Source organism: Ochotona princeps, chromosome X, assembly GCF_030435755.1.
Source record: "Ochotona princeps isolate mOchPri1 chromosome X, mOchPri1.hap1, whole genome shotgun sequence".
NCBI lineage: Eukaryota > Metazoa > Chordata > Mammalia > Lagomorpha > Ochotonidae > Ochotona > Ochotona princeps.
Window position 1 is genome coordinate 94,522,297 of NC_080865.1, and position 15,528 is coordinate 94,537,824.

General features: G+C 43.2%; 1 protein-coding gene across 5 annotated transcripts in view; it reads right to left on the minus strand.

The window, feature by feature from the left end:
* Positions 1 to 7,370: 7,370 nt before the first annotated feature.
* Positions 7,371 to 15,528, minus strand: part of ARHGEF6 (Rac/Cdc42 guanine nucleotide exchange factor 6) — a 106,788-nt gene continuing 98,630 nt past the window's right edge. For all 5 annotated transcript variants that reach the window (XM_058658283.1, XM_058658281.1, XM_058658284.1 and 2 more), the window contains 5 exons: positions 14,798 to 14,891; positions 13,451 to 13,540; positions 11,172 to 11,271; positions 8,622 to 8,676; positions 7,371 to 7,590 (listed from right to left, as the gene is read on the minus strand). In XM_058658283.1, the coding sequence (XP_058514266.1) occupies positions 7,450 to 7,590; positions 8,622 to 8,676; positions 11,172 to 11,271; positions 13,451 to 13,540; positions 14,798 to 14,891 (480 nt within the window). In that variant the 3' untranslated portion in view covers positions 7,371 to 7,449. The remainder of the gene's footprint in view (positions 7,591 to 8,621; positions 8,677 to 11,171; positions 11,272 to 13,450; positions 13,541 to 14,797; positions 14,892 to 15,528) is intronic.

Sequence of the window (15,528 nt, forward strand, 5' to 3'; positions counted from 1 at the left end):
TGAAGGAGCCATTTCTTCACATTCCCAGTAGAGAAACTGCTTACGCAGTAACCAGAGTGTGTCCCAAAGAAAGAGACAACTAACGCTGGAGGTATTTTGTAGCTCATGGCTCTTTCCACCTTCCCTTACACTGTCATACTGAACCACACTTGCTTAGGTGAGACCATAGAAGTGGGGATGGACAACATCTTTCATAGGATTCGTCATAAGGAAATCTCCTTTTGAACAATGTTCTAAAGTCCTCATATACCTACATTCTCTTAGGTATAAACATTTTTCTTCTTTGGCAATCATTTCCTTTCCAGATTGATCTACCTGGAATGAATCTATTTGCTACCAACATCTGTTTTTAGAAGTAGTGTTGCTGATACAAAAGCAGTCTACATTTTCCAAGCTATCTCCTCTTCTATGGCTTCTATGGCTGACCAAATGCTTCCACTCGCATTTCTAGCCCAAATAATTTCCTTAAGTTGCAGCCTCATATAATCACATACCTTCGACCTTTCATACTGCTTCTTCATGAGGCCATCTTGTAGTTTCCATGTCCCATGTTCCACTTCCTTCCTTCCTGTCCTATATTTTCACCCCATGGGTTGTCTCTCTGGGCCCGTGGTACTTGTACCTATGTGATACTAACACCATGCCTTTAGTCCCCAACTGTCCCCCACACTTTGCCTGCATTTCCAGATCAGTCACCTGGGTCTTCAAATCCGACACAAGCAAATGGAGCTCTTGGTCTTGCTCCACATGCAGTGAGACCCACTCTCAGTATTGCCCAGTTCATTAAATGGCATCCTTCTCTGCCCTGTTTCCCAAGTCAGAAACCTTGTTTGATTTCTCACTATCCTCAGGCCCTATCACCAATCCCATCAGCCTATGCTTGTCAGCCCTATTCCTTAAATAAATCCAACTTTTTTTCTCTACTGCCACTATGATAGCCCAACTACCATTATCTCTGTTCTAAAATGCTACAGCAGCCTCCCAGACTCCCTCCACTACATTTACTCCCTTCTATCCATTCTCTATGTACATCCAGAGAATTCGTAAATACAATTATTGATTTCATTATCCCCTGCTTCTTGTTGACATTAGGAAAAAAATCAAAACAATTAACTTAGTTCATCTCATGCCAATACCTTTCTCGTTTTTTATATTTTAATTTTAAGTTGAATTCTCTTTTTGAAAGACCCATTCCCTTCTTCCACTGCACCCTGCATTTCTTATGGTTGAGGTTTCTCCAACTATGCTGTGAGTTTCCTGAGAACCTACACCTCATCTCATTCATTGTAAAACCTTAAGTGGTTACCAAAGACCTTGCTCCACGTTGATTGAAGCAAAAAATGTCAGTACTGTAAAGACTCTCATTCTATCAAAACTATCCCCATGGTAAAATGCCCTCATGTCACAGGAAGGGGAGAATTATAGTACAAAGGAAAACAGATAGTATATTTTCAGTTGCAAAATGGTAGATGACATTTGCTCCAAACTCAAGCCATTTGTGTTTTTTTATAAATGTTTATTTATTTTTTTTCATCTTTTTGAAAATCTGAATCAGGGGGAGAGAGAGAGTGAGCGAGAGAGAGAGAAAAAACCAGGACATATTGAAGGATCTGTTGGGTTCACTTCCCTGGTGTCTGCAACAGCCATGACTAGGCCAGGCCAAAGCCACGAGCTTAGAATTCCATCTGGGTTTTCCATGTGGGTGACAAGGGTTCAAGCAGTTGAGCATCTGCTGTCTTCCAGAGTTCATTAACAGGAAGCTGTATTAAAAGGGGAGGTGTGAGGACTGAAAACGCAACTGTGATATGGGATATGGACATCCTAACCAGCAGATTAATGTGTGCCACCACAATGCCCACTCCACCACTTGAACATTATCAAATTAAGTTCAATAAAAGATAAGAACTCAAGCTCATTTCTGATCAACCTGTAATATTCTGATCATAAAGTATCCAATTTAATTTCATCTCTAAAAATGTTTCACTAGTAGCTGGCATGGTGGTATAGTAGGCTAAGCTTTTGCCTTGAGCTCTTAGCATCCCTTATGGACTCCAGCTTGAGTCCTGCCTGCTCAATTTTCCTTCCAAATTCCTGCTTATGGCCTGAGAAGGCAGCAAAGAAGACCTATACACTTGGGCCCCTGAACTCAAGAGGGAAACTCATAAGATTCTGGCTCCTAGCTTTGGTGCAGCCCAGCTCTGGCCATTGTGGCTATTTGAGGAGTGAATCAGCAAATGGAAGATCTCTGTTTCTCTCTGCTTCTCCAGCTCTCCGTGTAACCCTGTATTTCCAATACAAACAAATCTTCCAAAAAACAAGTCATTTCCACATTCCTTCTAAGGTGAGGGGAGGAATCCTTGAACTATCTGGTAATTTTTATTTCTAAATAAACAGAAAATGAATGAAAGATAAGCAATATTGTCTCTGTTACCTGATGACTAGAAATTATTAATAGCATGCTCTAGCAAGCTGGCAGCACAAGGGTGCCACTCAAAGAGAAACACCAGCAAGACACTTGGGCTTTGGGAGGGAACACATTTTGTATTATATTCAGTCATTGCCATGGGGCCTGCCAGCACTGTGTATTCTGCTGCACTGCCTCAGGCTTGCAAGGTAGTCTGAAGTACCTGGAGATACAGAAACAAGGAATTAAGAATGATTTTTTTTTGTTATTATATTATTTTCCTCTGTAAGCCAAGTCCCCCAGTTAAACAAATCCAAACCAGAAACATCAGTCAGTTTTAGTCAGATACAGTCTTCACTGTTACAAACGTTGTAATGATAAGAAAATCATTTTATCTCCTCAGGTCCTTACTGTCCTTATCTGTAGAGTGCGAATGAGAATAGCTACTTTGCAAGAGTTGGGACCATTCGATGAGATCGTTACAGAATGGCCCTGGCAGAGTGTGCTGTTTTGTGCCCTTATGTGGGTCACCACCCCCAGCACACCAGTGGTTGGGCAAGTGGACAGGATGGAATTTAAAAGTGGTAGGAAAGGGCCCGGCGCAATGGCCTAGCGGCTAAAGTCCTCACCTTGAAAGCCCCGGGATCCCATATGGGCACCGGTTCTAGTCCCGGCAGCTCCACTTCCCATCCAGCTCCCTGCTTGTGGCCTGGGAAAGCAGTCGAGGACGGCCCAAGGCTTTGGGACCCTGCACCCGTGCGGGAGACTCGGAAGAGGTTCCTGGTTCCCGGCGTCGGATCGGCGCATACCTGCCCGTTGCGGCTCACTTGGGGAGTGAAACATCGGACGGAAGATCTTCCTCTCTGTCTCTCCTTCTCTCTGTATATCCGGCTTTCCAATAATAATAAATCTTTGAAAAAAAAAGTGGTAGGAAAAAGAAGGTCTGGCAGCCCTGATGCACAGATCACATCAATGTGAAGCAACATGAAATAAAAAGTGAGGTTCAATTGTGAAAGCACACATGCACTGTACTACAGCAGATCTGCGTCTAAAAAAGATCCGTCATTACAGTAACCAAGGAGACTTAAGGTTCTATGGGCTTCAGGAGTTCTACAGTCATGTATTTAAAAAAAAAAAAAAAAAACTTAAACTTTTTTGAAAAGGAGAGAATCTCCTTCCCACTGGCTCACTTCCCTTACATTCACATTAGCTGGGGTGGGACCAAGTCAAAACTAATGAATTACATCTGTGGGTGGCAGGGACCCAACCAGCTGAGGTATCACCTGACGCCTCCCAGGGTATGCATTAGTAGAAAGCTAGAATAGGAATTGGAGTTTGCAATCAAACCTGATACTTTGATATGGGATGCAAGCATCCCAGGCAGCATCTCAACTACTGTGTTAAATGCCTGTTCCAGGAAGACTTCTTTAAAGACTGTGATCAGACAGGCCACTGTGGTGTAGTGAGTAAAGCTTCCCATGTGCTGCCAAAAACCCATACAGGAACTGGATCAAGTCCTGTCTGCTCTATTTCCCACCCGGCTCTCTGTTAATGTACCTGGGGAAGCATTCAAAAATGACTCAAGTGCACATATGTGGGAGACCTGGAAGAAGCTCCTAGCTCCTAGCTTTGGAGTGGTCCAGCTCCAGCTGTTGCAGCTATTTGGATAATGAGTCAGAAGATAGATTCTCTCTCTCTCTCTCTCTCTCTCTCTCTCTCTCTCTCTCTCTCTCTCTCTTTCTCTCTCTCTCTCTCTCGTAAATAAGTAGAAATATGCCACAGAGACTACACTCTCAGTGGGACCTACTACTGCCTCTCGCCCACAAAACTTGATGAACCCATTGGCATGAATAGCACAGAACCCACAAACGTGACTTTGGAACTGCTTGCCAGCCCCCATGCCCCAAGAAGAGAGCTTCTGTCTAAACTGAGCCTTCCAAGCCTTCTTTGGGGAACCGAGAATGTGTCTAGGAGAACCCACGTTGTGTCTAGAATTCTAGTTGCAAGATAGTCTTGGAAATTCACTTTTTATCCCTTACGTTTTCAAGACAAAACATCAAAAGGATAGAGATGATGTTAAGCAGATATTTTCATTCTGACTTCTGACATCAGCATTCTGACTATGCCCAACAAGACTAACCATCAAGGGATAAGACTGAGCAAGAAAATAGACACAGAACAGCATATATTTACAGACACAATGCATGCCACTCACACGTTAACTCCAGCATTTTTTAAAAGGTCAAGATATGAGATCAATCTACATATTCATCAACAGATGAATAAAGAAAATGTGATACACATAGATATCTACATCTATATGTGTGTGCATAATATTATGTGTGTATATATATATATAAAATGGAATATTACTCCATCTTTAGAAACAAGCAAATCTTACCATTTGTACATGGCTGAGCCTAGAGGATATCATGCTGAGTGAAGTAAGTTAGGCACAGAAAAGCAAACACTGTAGGAGCTCTCTTTACATGAAATCTAAAAAATTCAGATTCATAGAAATAGAGAGTGGATTGGTGGTTATCAGGGTCTGTGTGAGGGGGAGTAGATACGGAAGGGAGAGACTTTGGTCAAATGCGTACAGGTTTCAGTTTGACTAGAAGAGTAAGTTCTGATGAGCTATTGCATACTATGATGATTGCAATTAATGAAAAGTATTACACATATCCAAAAAGCAAGCAGAGAGGATGTCAAAGCTCTCCTCACAAGCGAATAAAATAATTAGGCAGATCTGATCATTCCACCATGCATTCATGCATTGAAATATATTGTAGCCAACACATACATACAATTAGCATTAGCCAATTAAAATTTGAAATGTCACAGGAAACAAAGGACATATTTTAAAAAGCACTGTTTATTTTATTTATTGAAAATGTCCATTTTAAAAGTTCAAAATAAAAACAAGTTAGAAAATTTTGAGCTCATGTAAGAAGGGGCATGACAGAAAGAGAACTGAAAGCCTCTAAGGGCAGCGGTTGAGAATGACAGAGTAACAGAAACCCATTAACGGAGTATTGTAAACCACACAGCTATGGAGACATTGCTCTCAGGTTAACATGGCTTCATTTCCTTTATATTATTGTTTAGTGTGTAAGAGCAGACACCACTGTGCGCAAGCTTCATTACCCAGAGTACCAAGGCCTCTTGTCAGAAGGGCCAAGTCCCCAAAACATGCATATGTACACATCACTCTAAAATAAAGATCTTTCAACATGTTAAGCAATCAACTCAAAATATCTTGTCATCACACACAACACACACACACACACACACACACACACACACACACATTTCCTAAGGATATAGTTTGCACATTTACTGCAAGGCATTAAGTAACCACAGCCAGGGAAAATACAAAGACCTGTGTTGTTATTGTTATAATTTTTAGGTGAAGGATGTCAGTCCCAAACTTCTGTGCCAAAAAAAAGAACAGCCATTCCTAGAAATCTTGTGTCTAGGGGTCACAAAGGTGCCTGGTGATGGGTGATGCTGGAATTCAGGAATCATCCATTTCCTGTGGGTGGTGCAATGCCTGCTGTGCAGCAAGCAGACCACAGCCCTGTACCATGTAGCTTTGAGACCTAGAGACCTCAGTACCAGAAAGAAAAAAAAAGGCTCCTCTGCTAGCTGAGTGATTCCAAGCTTCGCGTTTGGTTTCTAAACATTTGCAAAATCCACATTACAGACACCCACCAGTGTATCTGGAAGACAATTTTCATCAACCAACTGGCCTTTGCCTATGCTTCCAGTGTCACAGCCTGTGGTGGCCTGTCTTAAGAGGAGGGAAGGCCAGGTGCTAGAACTTTGTGTTGACTTTCCATTGTGCCAAATTTGGATGTCTATGGTTCTGGTCATTCATTCAATCAGGAATTTGAGTAAACCAGTTGCAATACTCAGCCCTGCTAGTAGCCAGCACAGAGCCACTACATTCGCTGTTTTCTTATACAAACCAAACCAACAGCACATTTTTGCAAATAATGCTTAGAGTCCTATTGAAAGATGTGGATGAGTATGATTCACATAGCATAAATGAGAGAGTAACAGTGTGAATGAGAGCTGTCAGAGGAGCACAATATCTTCTCAGTGCAGAGTGCTTTGCAGGCTGAAAGGTCACAGCTTGAAAATGCAATGTAGATAAAGTAACTGCTTGCAGCCTAATTACATTTTAAAAAAAGGAAACAAAGAGCATACAAGATTACATATCACTTGGTACAGTTGACTAAAAGCACTGGGGAAATAGAAAACATACACTGTGGGCAGGAGGCTGGGGGGACTTATCATGCGCCAGGAGAAGATGGGCAGCTTTGCTGCAGGAAGGAAGGATTGTCCAACGGATTGGGTGGCGGCACAAATGACCAGCGCCTGCCTCCTTCAGCTAAGCCATGCACCAACACAATAGGAATAAAGGTGCTGCTATTTTCTTGGTTTTAGAGACAACAAAGAGTAATAACTGTAAGTGGTGTGCTTGATTGAGGGTGGTGCATGACGGTTTAGGGGAGCATAGTTGGCTCACTGGGCAACTGTTCATCTTTCACCCTACTCTAGTCACGGCTCCGGGAGCTCTGCCTTTAGCATGTTAGATACTGAGAGGCTAGCATGTACAGGAAAGCACTGGCTGGGGGAAGGTAGGTGTCACACTAAATAAGCCACGGCCAGCTGCTTCGCGGCAGCAAGCAGCCCAATGAGCACAGCTCAGGGCATTGCTCTTAAAGAGGCACTGTGAACCGAAGGCCATCTGAGGACCACACTTAAGTTGTTTGCCTGCATGAGCTTTCTTTTCTCCTTCAATGGGAAAGACTGGAGTCACTTCCACCTTCATTTTCTGCTTTTTTTTTTCCCTGTTGGAAAATTAAATGACCAACAATCAAACATGAAATGAGAGAGAGAGAGAGAGAGAGAGAGAGAGAGAGAGAGAGATTCAAATGCAAACTAAAAGCCAAAAAAGTGAGCAAACCGAGTCAAATTCTTTGACCAGACATTTCAAGATGCCCTGAAAGCACGCTCTCCCCAGCGCACAGGGAGGCTTATGGAAGAAGCGACGTCTTGCTGCCAGACTCAGCTCGCATGCACTCATCGGTTTGCTTCAACAGCCTCCGAACCAGCTTTTCTAGGTCCCTCCGTGACTTCAGTTCTTCTTCTAGGCATTGCTTCATTCTTTTATTCTCCTACGATAGCAAAAGACATGTTGGTTCCCAGAGTGGGCCTGTCCCAAGGTTCCTCCTGCTCATCTTCCCCAAACACTTATCTCTCAATTTCTAAGAAGCTCTTAATTTTCGCACCTCTCTCTGATTGACCTTGAAACCACTTCCCTGAAATACAAGCATTCTCTAAAGCATTGACGCCATCTGGTTCTTTTCTAGTTCAACTACTTTTACTTGGTGCCTCTCGCCTTTTGGGCCAAGTGTCTGTTACCTCTTAAATATCTGTTGCTAACCTCATCTCCTGGGCCCATAATCTCAAATGGCAGTTCAGTATTTCCAACCATAACTGTGTAACTTATAACCATGTCAACTCCTAGAAGTGACCACAACATCTCCCTTGCCACCCCCAACCTCTCCCTCTCCTTTAGCTCCTGGTGTTTGTGAAGCACGCCATCACATCCATCTTGATATTCAAGGAAGAGACTGCACTCAATCTGTTGCCCTGTCTTAATCACAACATCATGTCGTCATATTCTACAGGTTTAAATTTCATAGGGTGCCTTCTATTTTTGTATTAATTCTTCTCCTCCGGCACCTCCTTGGCCTGCATCTTGTAAGAAGCTGAGGATTTCTGTTCTCCTGAGTTTCATCAGAAGCTCCTAAGGGGTCTTCCCTGGCATCTCCCCCTCTCAGCCCTCCCTCACCCTGTGACCGGGGTTAGTCATACAGTAGGTGAAGTGTGTATTACATCTGCAGAGGAGCCCACAAGCAATGTTTTAGGATTCTCTTTACAATTACACACCAACAGATGATTTTTCCTTTAAGAAAATGGTGTCAGAGAACAGGCAAGCTGTAACTCCCCATAGAGCCTGCTCCTCAAGTACATAAGCAAACTGCAGAAAAGGAAACAACAGTCCTATGGTAAAATCAATGAAGTGCACCCTAATAACAAAAGCATCCCCCTCACTACCTTGCCTTCAGGAACTTCCCTGACAGCATCTATCTGTGTGGGGCAAGGAAGAGGCAGTGAGAGAATGAAATTGATGTTGTATTACCTGTTTCAGTTCTTTGACCTCATCCTTCAGAGCATAAACAGTATCAACAAGGCTCCTAGAACATAAAGTTGAAATTCAGGGATGGCTGGTGGGCGCTGAAGTGTTGTATAAAAGCAGCTTGATACAAATACTAATCCTGAGAAGCAGTGCACTTTCTAGCTGAGCAGACAATAGTCCTCCCAGTGGTCCTCACGTCCTTTATTTTCATGGCAGAAGATTTCCAGCGTGCTGCCCATTTCAAGCCCCTGTCATTGTCTCTCTACACTTCCCTGCTCCTTTGATACTCACTTCCCGGTTTGTGTGAGAGCAAGATAAAATGCAAAAGCCCATCATAACATTTTTTCCATATTATAGAGGAATAATTTGATGAGTAAGGATTATATAGGGGTGGGTAAGTAAGATGCCCCTGTGACAGTGTAGTGCCTGGGTTCCCCCTGACTGGCGGAGGTACATGCTGGGAGGCAGCAGACAAAGGTCCTTGCCATTGGGTCTTTGCTTACCTATGTGGGAGATCTGGATTTGGTTCCTAGCTCAACTGAAGCCCCGTCCCAGCCTTAGCCAGTGTGGGTGCATGGGGAGTGAACCAGCAAAAAGGAGGTTCTCTTTCTCATAACTAAATAATCTTTGAAATAATTTATTTTAAGGTGTACAACACAATCCTTATATATGTGTGCATGTGTATATATACTGTGAAATGATTACCCCAATTAAGGTAATCAATAAATTCATTACCTCAAGTAGCTGCCATTCTGAGTGTGTGTGTGTGTGTGTGTGTGTGTGTGTGTGTGGTGAGAACACTTATGACTGCTTTCTTAGCAAATTTCGAGCACACAGCACCATGGTAACCATTGCCACCATGCTGTACATTAGTTCTCCTGAACTCATTCATCCTGCAGAAGTGAAACTTTAAAGGTGCTGATTAACATTTCTCTGTGTGGTCCTGTATGATCCTTGCAATCACCGTTCTAATTCTCTGATCCTGTGAGTTCAACTTTTTAAAGCTCTCATCATGCGGTTTTAATATCCCTAGCTGTAGCACAGGAGTGAGCAGCAATGAACACACACTAAGAAGCATTCCCAAGCTATTCTACAATGTCTGTGCCATGGTACTGCCCTTCTCATTTATCTGACACCATATAACACAAAAGCAGGGATATTATTTCTGGAAATTTTCATATATTACCAAGAAAACAGGTGAAGGATCCTGGCTGGGTTTTAGGAAAGTCCTTTTTCTTTCTGGCTCTTTCCCTGGGCAAGGATTTGGGAGATTTTGGTTCCAGCTTCAAGCCTGTCACTTACTAACGTGCTAGCCTTAGAAAACTTCTTCCCTTATTGTTCTGTCTTGCTCTTAGTGAAACGAAAATATAAAGACATTTCGGAGAAATTCACATGGCTGTAAGAATAATAATCAGCAGTACTATTGTTGAGTGCCAGTCTGTAACTAGCAATTCATCTGCTCGCACAGTAACCCTGAACGTTACTATCCTCTCTCCTTTTCTAGTTGAGAAAAATGAGGTGCAGGAATAGGCTCCAGGCCCCATAGCTAATGATTAGAAGCACTGAGAGTTGAGTCACACCTCTTCTTCTCTTGAGCCCAGGTCCCTTACCATTTATTTTGTAGTGTCACTTCTTCTACCAGATATAAAAGTGCATTGCAAATGCCCAGCCCTCTGAAATGCGCTGTCCTGTGCAAATCCGGGTCTGACTTCAGAGATGACTCAAGAAGCACATGAGTTATTTGGCCACTCTGTTTCGTTTATGAGCCATGGGGTATTTAAGCCATCCCCCCGCCTTTAGTCCCCACTTACTACTCTGCAACGGGAGGCCAAAGACATCATTTTCCTGCTCCTCAGCTTCTTCAGCAGCAGTAAGATTTCCAGTGAGGTCAAGTTTGTGAAAGGCCAGCACCTCATTGTGACAAAGTCCATGAGAAGCAATTTTGGACAGGAAAAGGTGTGCCATGGCCTTCCCAGGCACCTCTTAAATCTGCCGAGAGTCATCGTGCTTGGAGTGGCAAGATTGGCAGCGATTCATAACTAGTAAACTATCAAAACCACTTGAGCAAGAACCTCGGAGCATGCCCCACATCCGGGACCTGGGGAGGGTGGGAAACTGGGTGGGACTTCTCCCTTAATATCCCCCTTTCAACATGAAGGAAGCAATATGGAAATAATAGTCTTACCCACTTCCCTATAGCCCTTGAACCTTTTACCCTAATTAACTATGTAAAGATTGTCAAAAATATAATAAAAAAGAAAAGAAAAAAATTACAAAAACAAACAAATCTGTCGAGAGTGCCAGTATTCCACATGTCATTAAGCAGCTTACTGCATAGGGGAGGGGCTGCAGCACAGCCAGCATGCGCACTTGCACTTGCTCCCCAGGGCTCTGGCCCCTCCACCACTCCTGCCTCTTCCATGTGTTGGGGAGGCAGCTCTCCTCAGGGCTCACCACTGGATGTACAGCAAAGCACGTCCCAGCGCCACATTGCTGGGTCAGATTTTGCCAGCCGGCAGACTCAGTGAGAAAGGTTTAGCCCACTTAACTCACTTTTCTTCGATGATGGTCTGCCCGTTGCTTCTGGTTTCTTCAATGATGAGCTTCTCTTCCTCCGGTAGCAGGACTTGCGGAACAGAATCTTTGCGAGCACCTACAAAACAGCGTTGCAGGAGGAACAGGGAGGGAGAGTTACTACTTAGCATCATTGCTGGCTGTGCACTCCTTCCCAACATGCTCATGGAGGGACCTCGGTTCCTAGCATGTTGCTGACCTGCACCCAGAGGGCGGTCACCCAACACTCTCTAACTCATCTTCCTAACAGGGACAACTCTAAAAGCCCAAATGTATTTTGTCATGGTAGCGGGAGTGGGCAGACATTTTGCATTCATAGAATTAATATGAAAAGGCCACTGTAATCACTGTCCTCAATACAGATCCCTACGTCTTCCTGTTTTGCTTCCCCAAAGCAAGGAGCTGAGCATTGACTGCTGTATTTTTGCACATCTCCAGAGAATGACACACAGCATCTTTTGCTGTGCTGTTTGGGTAGTTGTTGTAAGTCAGATGGAAAGCAACATTTTACTGGGACACATGTGCTTGAAGAGCTTTGGCAGCCTCACTGAGGCTCATTCATTCTCTGCAGCATCATGCAAGTTACTTAAATCCCTTTGGGGTAGAGTTTTAGGATGGAGTTAGGAGGATACCACACCAGCAGTCAAGTTACAGATGTTCCTGAGTGCTCAAACTACATCCAGGCTCTGTGACAGAGCGTGACAGGACGTGACACAGGAACAAGCAAAACAGATTCCCTGAACCTGGAACTCCCCCCCTCACTCTGGACACTTCCGTTCCAAGTATTTATTCTGGTCTCCCTTAGCCACTGGCCTCCTGTCTCTTAGGTCAAATTCCCTCAAAGGTGTGCATACTCATTAACTTTACTTGCTCACCACCTCTTTCCTGAGGAAGTCATGTCTCCTCTTTCTCCAGGACCCACAAGTCCTACAGGCTTTATAAGCGGACAGCAGACTGAATGGCCTACTAAAAGCAGCAAGTGCCAAGAGCCACTAGTTTAGGGAATGAGCCTTCTGGCTGCAGAAAGGAGTTGGCAGCACACTGTAATGCTAAAAGGCCTGCTGTGTGTATTAGATGCTTCCTAGGTGTAAAAGGGAGCATTGGGAGCAGAAGGAAAAGGTGACTGCCCAGGCTCATCTCTTGCCTGTGTCTGAGTAGATCCATCAGCTCTGTCCAGGTCAAAAAGACACCAGGTGAGTGCCGGTGATAGCAAATTTAATATGAGGGGTGCTTCTTATGATGCCTCCTTGTCTCCCTCTTCTCACTGTTTTATATGATCAAAACACCCCCTATTTCTTTCCCTCCTGGCTCCTCAACGCTGGTCCTCAGAGTGGGGCATACCCAGAGCCACGGCCAGGTTTTGTCCAGGAAGTAGAAAGATGTGCCAGTCTCCCCTCTTAGTCAACTGCATGGCCTCTCACATGGAATGTTTTCCTTGTAACAGCCTTGGAGGTGTGCCACTGCTAAGGGATATATCTAAAGGAAGTCCATTTGAGAAATGCCTTCCCGTACCGCGGTGGTCAGGGGCTGTCCAAAAACAGAGCATTTATTTTTTATGCAGATGCAAAAACAACTCACAGAAAGGATCCTGAATGGTAACAACAACGGGAGAGAAAAGACATAATCTGCTTTTGAAAAGCAAAAGAAGAAATCAGAATACATTAGCTTGCTTTCAGTTTGTAGCCTGAAAGATTTTCTGAGATTTACCCTCACCCTAACAGTGCCACAAAAAACTGCATCCATTTTGAACAGTGCATGCTATGTAGCTAGTCTCCAGCTTTTCAAGGCAACTTTGAAACTTGAGTTTGGTGCAACATTGTTCACTTAAATATGTAGCTGATCAAAGATAGTATTTTGACTTCCTTTCCAAATCTGCCTATAAGAGATTAGCATCAGTTCGCAGACACAGGAACTCTCTGGGCTCTTTAATTCCTAAGTAGTCTTGGTGAAGGTATCTGTGCACTTCAAAGAAAATGAGTTTTTAGATTTTTTTTTTTTTCATTTCTATCACCTCCAGCTTTTTTAGTCTTACATCTTTTTCTCTCTGGGTGAAGAGCAACAGTAAGTAAACAAACTGCTTAGAAGCTTAAAACCACCTTATCTGAAAGATGCAGTCCTGCACCGCTCCTCTGCACCAAGTCACCTGCCTTCCACACCCTGCAACCCATGTGCTTTGCTTTTATAAGAGGTAGTGAGCAACACGGAAGAAACACCACATGTTAGATAGGGCACTTCGGTGGGGGTGGGGAGGTACCTACTTGAGCCATGGCCTGGTTGAAAACTGGCACTGGTGCAATAGGCTTCAATCACTTTAAGAATCTGAGCATCCTCTTCCAGAGCAGCCGTACCTGTTAAACAATAATGACTTTTCAAGCATATGTATTGCTGGAGCCTCAAAATGATGCAGTGGATACCAGGCCCAGGAACCGCCTTGTTTATCCAGTAATGTTTCTGGAAGGCTGGAAAAGGAACTGTTCAGTCCTCATGCTGGAGAAGAGCACTAGCAGCCCTGTGAAGCTCTAGGACCTGCCTCCACGGGTTCAGCCCCATGATGGGTATGTTCCAGAAGCCCAGTGCTCACAAATGAGGGATTATGTCAGGTATCTCTTGGAGGTCAAGAGCACAATACTGACCTGGGTGTTGGCTTCAGTTTTTATCCAACACGCTACAACCTTGACTTCCTCTAAACCTCAGGATCACCTTCTCCAGGACACTTTCTATCATGAAACTCACTTGTCTTCCAAACAGCCATTGAGTCTCTGATTGTCCCTCCACCATCCTTAATCCTCCCAAACTTGTTGTTGAACTGACTGAAGGACAGCACTCTGGAAACACACCGATGGGCACAACCAGTGTGGAGTGGAGAACAGGCCATGCAGAAACTGGAGTTGTGAAAAATCTAAACAAACTTTGTTTTCAACTGAGACATCATCTCTTTGTAAAACATTATTTACTCCTTCAAATGTATCGCAAAGTACCTTGGTCGCATCTTATAGCCAAACACTAGGGGACTCCCAAAAGTTTATGGGGGGGGGGGGAGGAAAAGAATGGAAAGATAAGTATATTCAGTATAAAAAAGTGAGAGCATGCATAACTTTTCATAATATGCAATTTCATGAACTTTTGGAAGTACTCTCATATATACAGCTCAGCTGGCTAATGACTGTAGCTTGTGTCTGAATTGATTCATATTTCCAGATGCTAGTAGGCTGATCTTGAACTAAACTGGGCACATCACTAAGCAGTAGACTCCAAAAAAGACTCCAGCTGTTCGGTCAATCTCTGACCAGGGAAATATCTCAGGCATGAGAAACTAAGAGGAAAGAAACGGTATCCACAACAAACAGGTCTCTTGATTGGGTCTAAACCAGCTGGGGCAAAATGCTGAATTTGAGTATCAGACGGATGATGCCTGACTAAGATAACATGACACGCAGTACGAGCCAGCTTACTCAAAATCTTAGAAATGACCAAACCTACGGCTGCTTTTTTTTTTTTTTTACGTAACAGATGATGCCAAAACATACTGATGTAATCATTTGCTTGCAAAATATTCTCATGCCTGCTCATCCATACATATTGTTCAGAAAGTACAAAACACATACTTTTCCTGATTACATATTCCTCCTCTGATGGTTTTCTCTCAGTCTTCCTTTTATGAAGAAACTTCTTCATCGTTTTGGGGCTTTTACTAGACTCCTGTAAGCACAGAAATATTTATATATATATACATATATATATAATTACTGAATTTGAATTCTCACTCAAGAGCAAATGAAAAAGAGCAAATGAAATGCGATGTCTCTTATTTTGACAGTCTCAGAAGTACTTCAAATTTTAATGCAATACACAATTTTTAAAAAATGGCTCCTATGGAGGCTAAAAGGTGAAACGAAACAGAGGCAATGGCACTCTCCTGCCAGCTGTCATAGGGCTGGCCAGGAGAATGGAATGTGCCTCCTGAAATTTCACAGATGTGCCAGGAGCTCAAATATCCTTAGGGGACCACCTGCAGAGACAGTAACGGAGGTCAACCCTCAGCAACATGATTCCCTTGGTTTATATTCCCTAAAGAAGTTAGATAACAACAATACCTAACAATGCAGCATATTTCTCTTTTCAAAAAAAAAATCTGAATTATTTAAATAACTTTTCTTTAAAAGCAAGCCCACAAAGAAGCATAAAACTTCCATTTGTCTGTAGAGAAAATCAAAGTAGAAAGATTAATTTTTTTTTTACAGAGAGCCAAATGATTTTCTGATAAATAATTGGGATAAGGAGTAACATATTCATGGCCAAGCCTAACAGTGTATGAATAAAGCCATTTTTTAAAGAA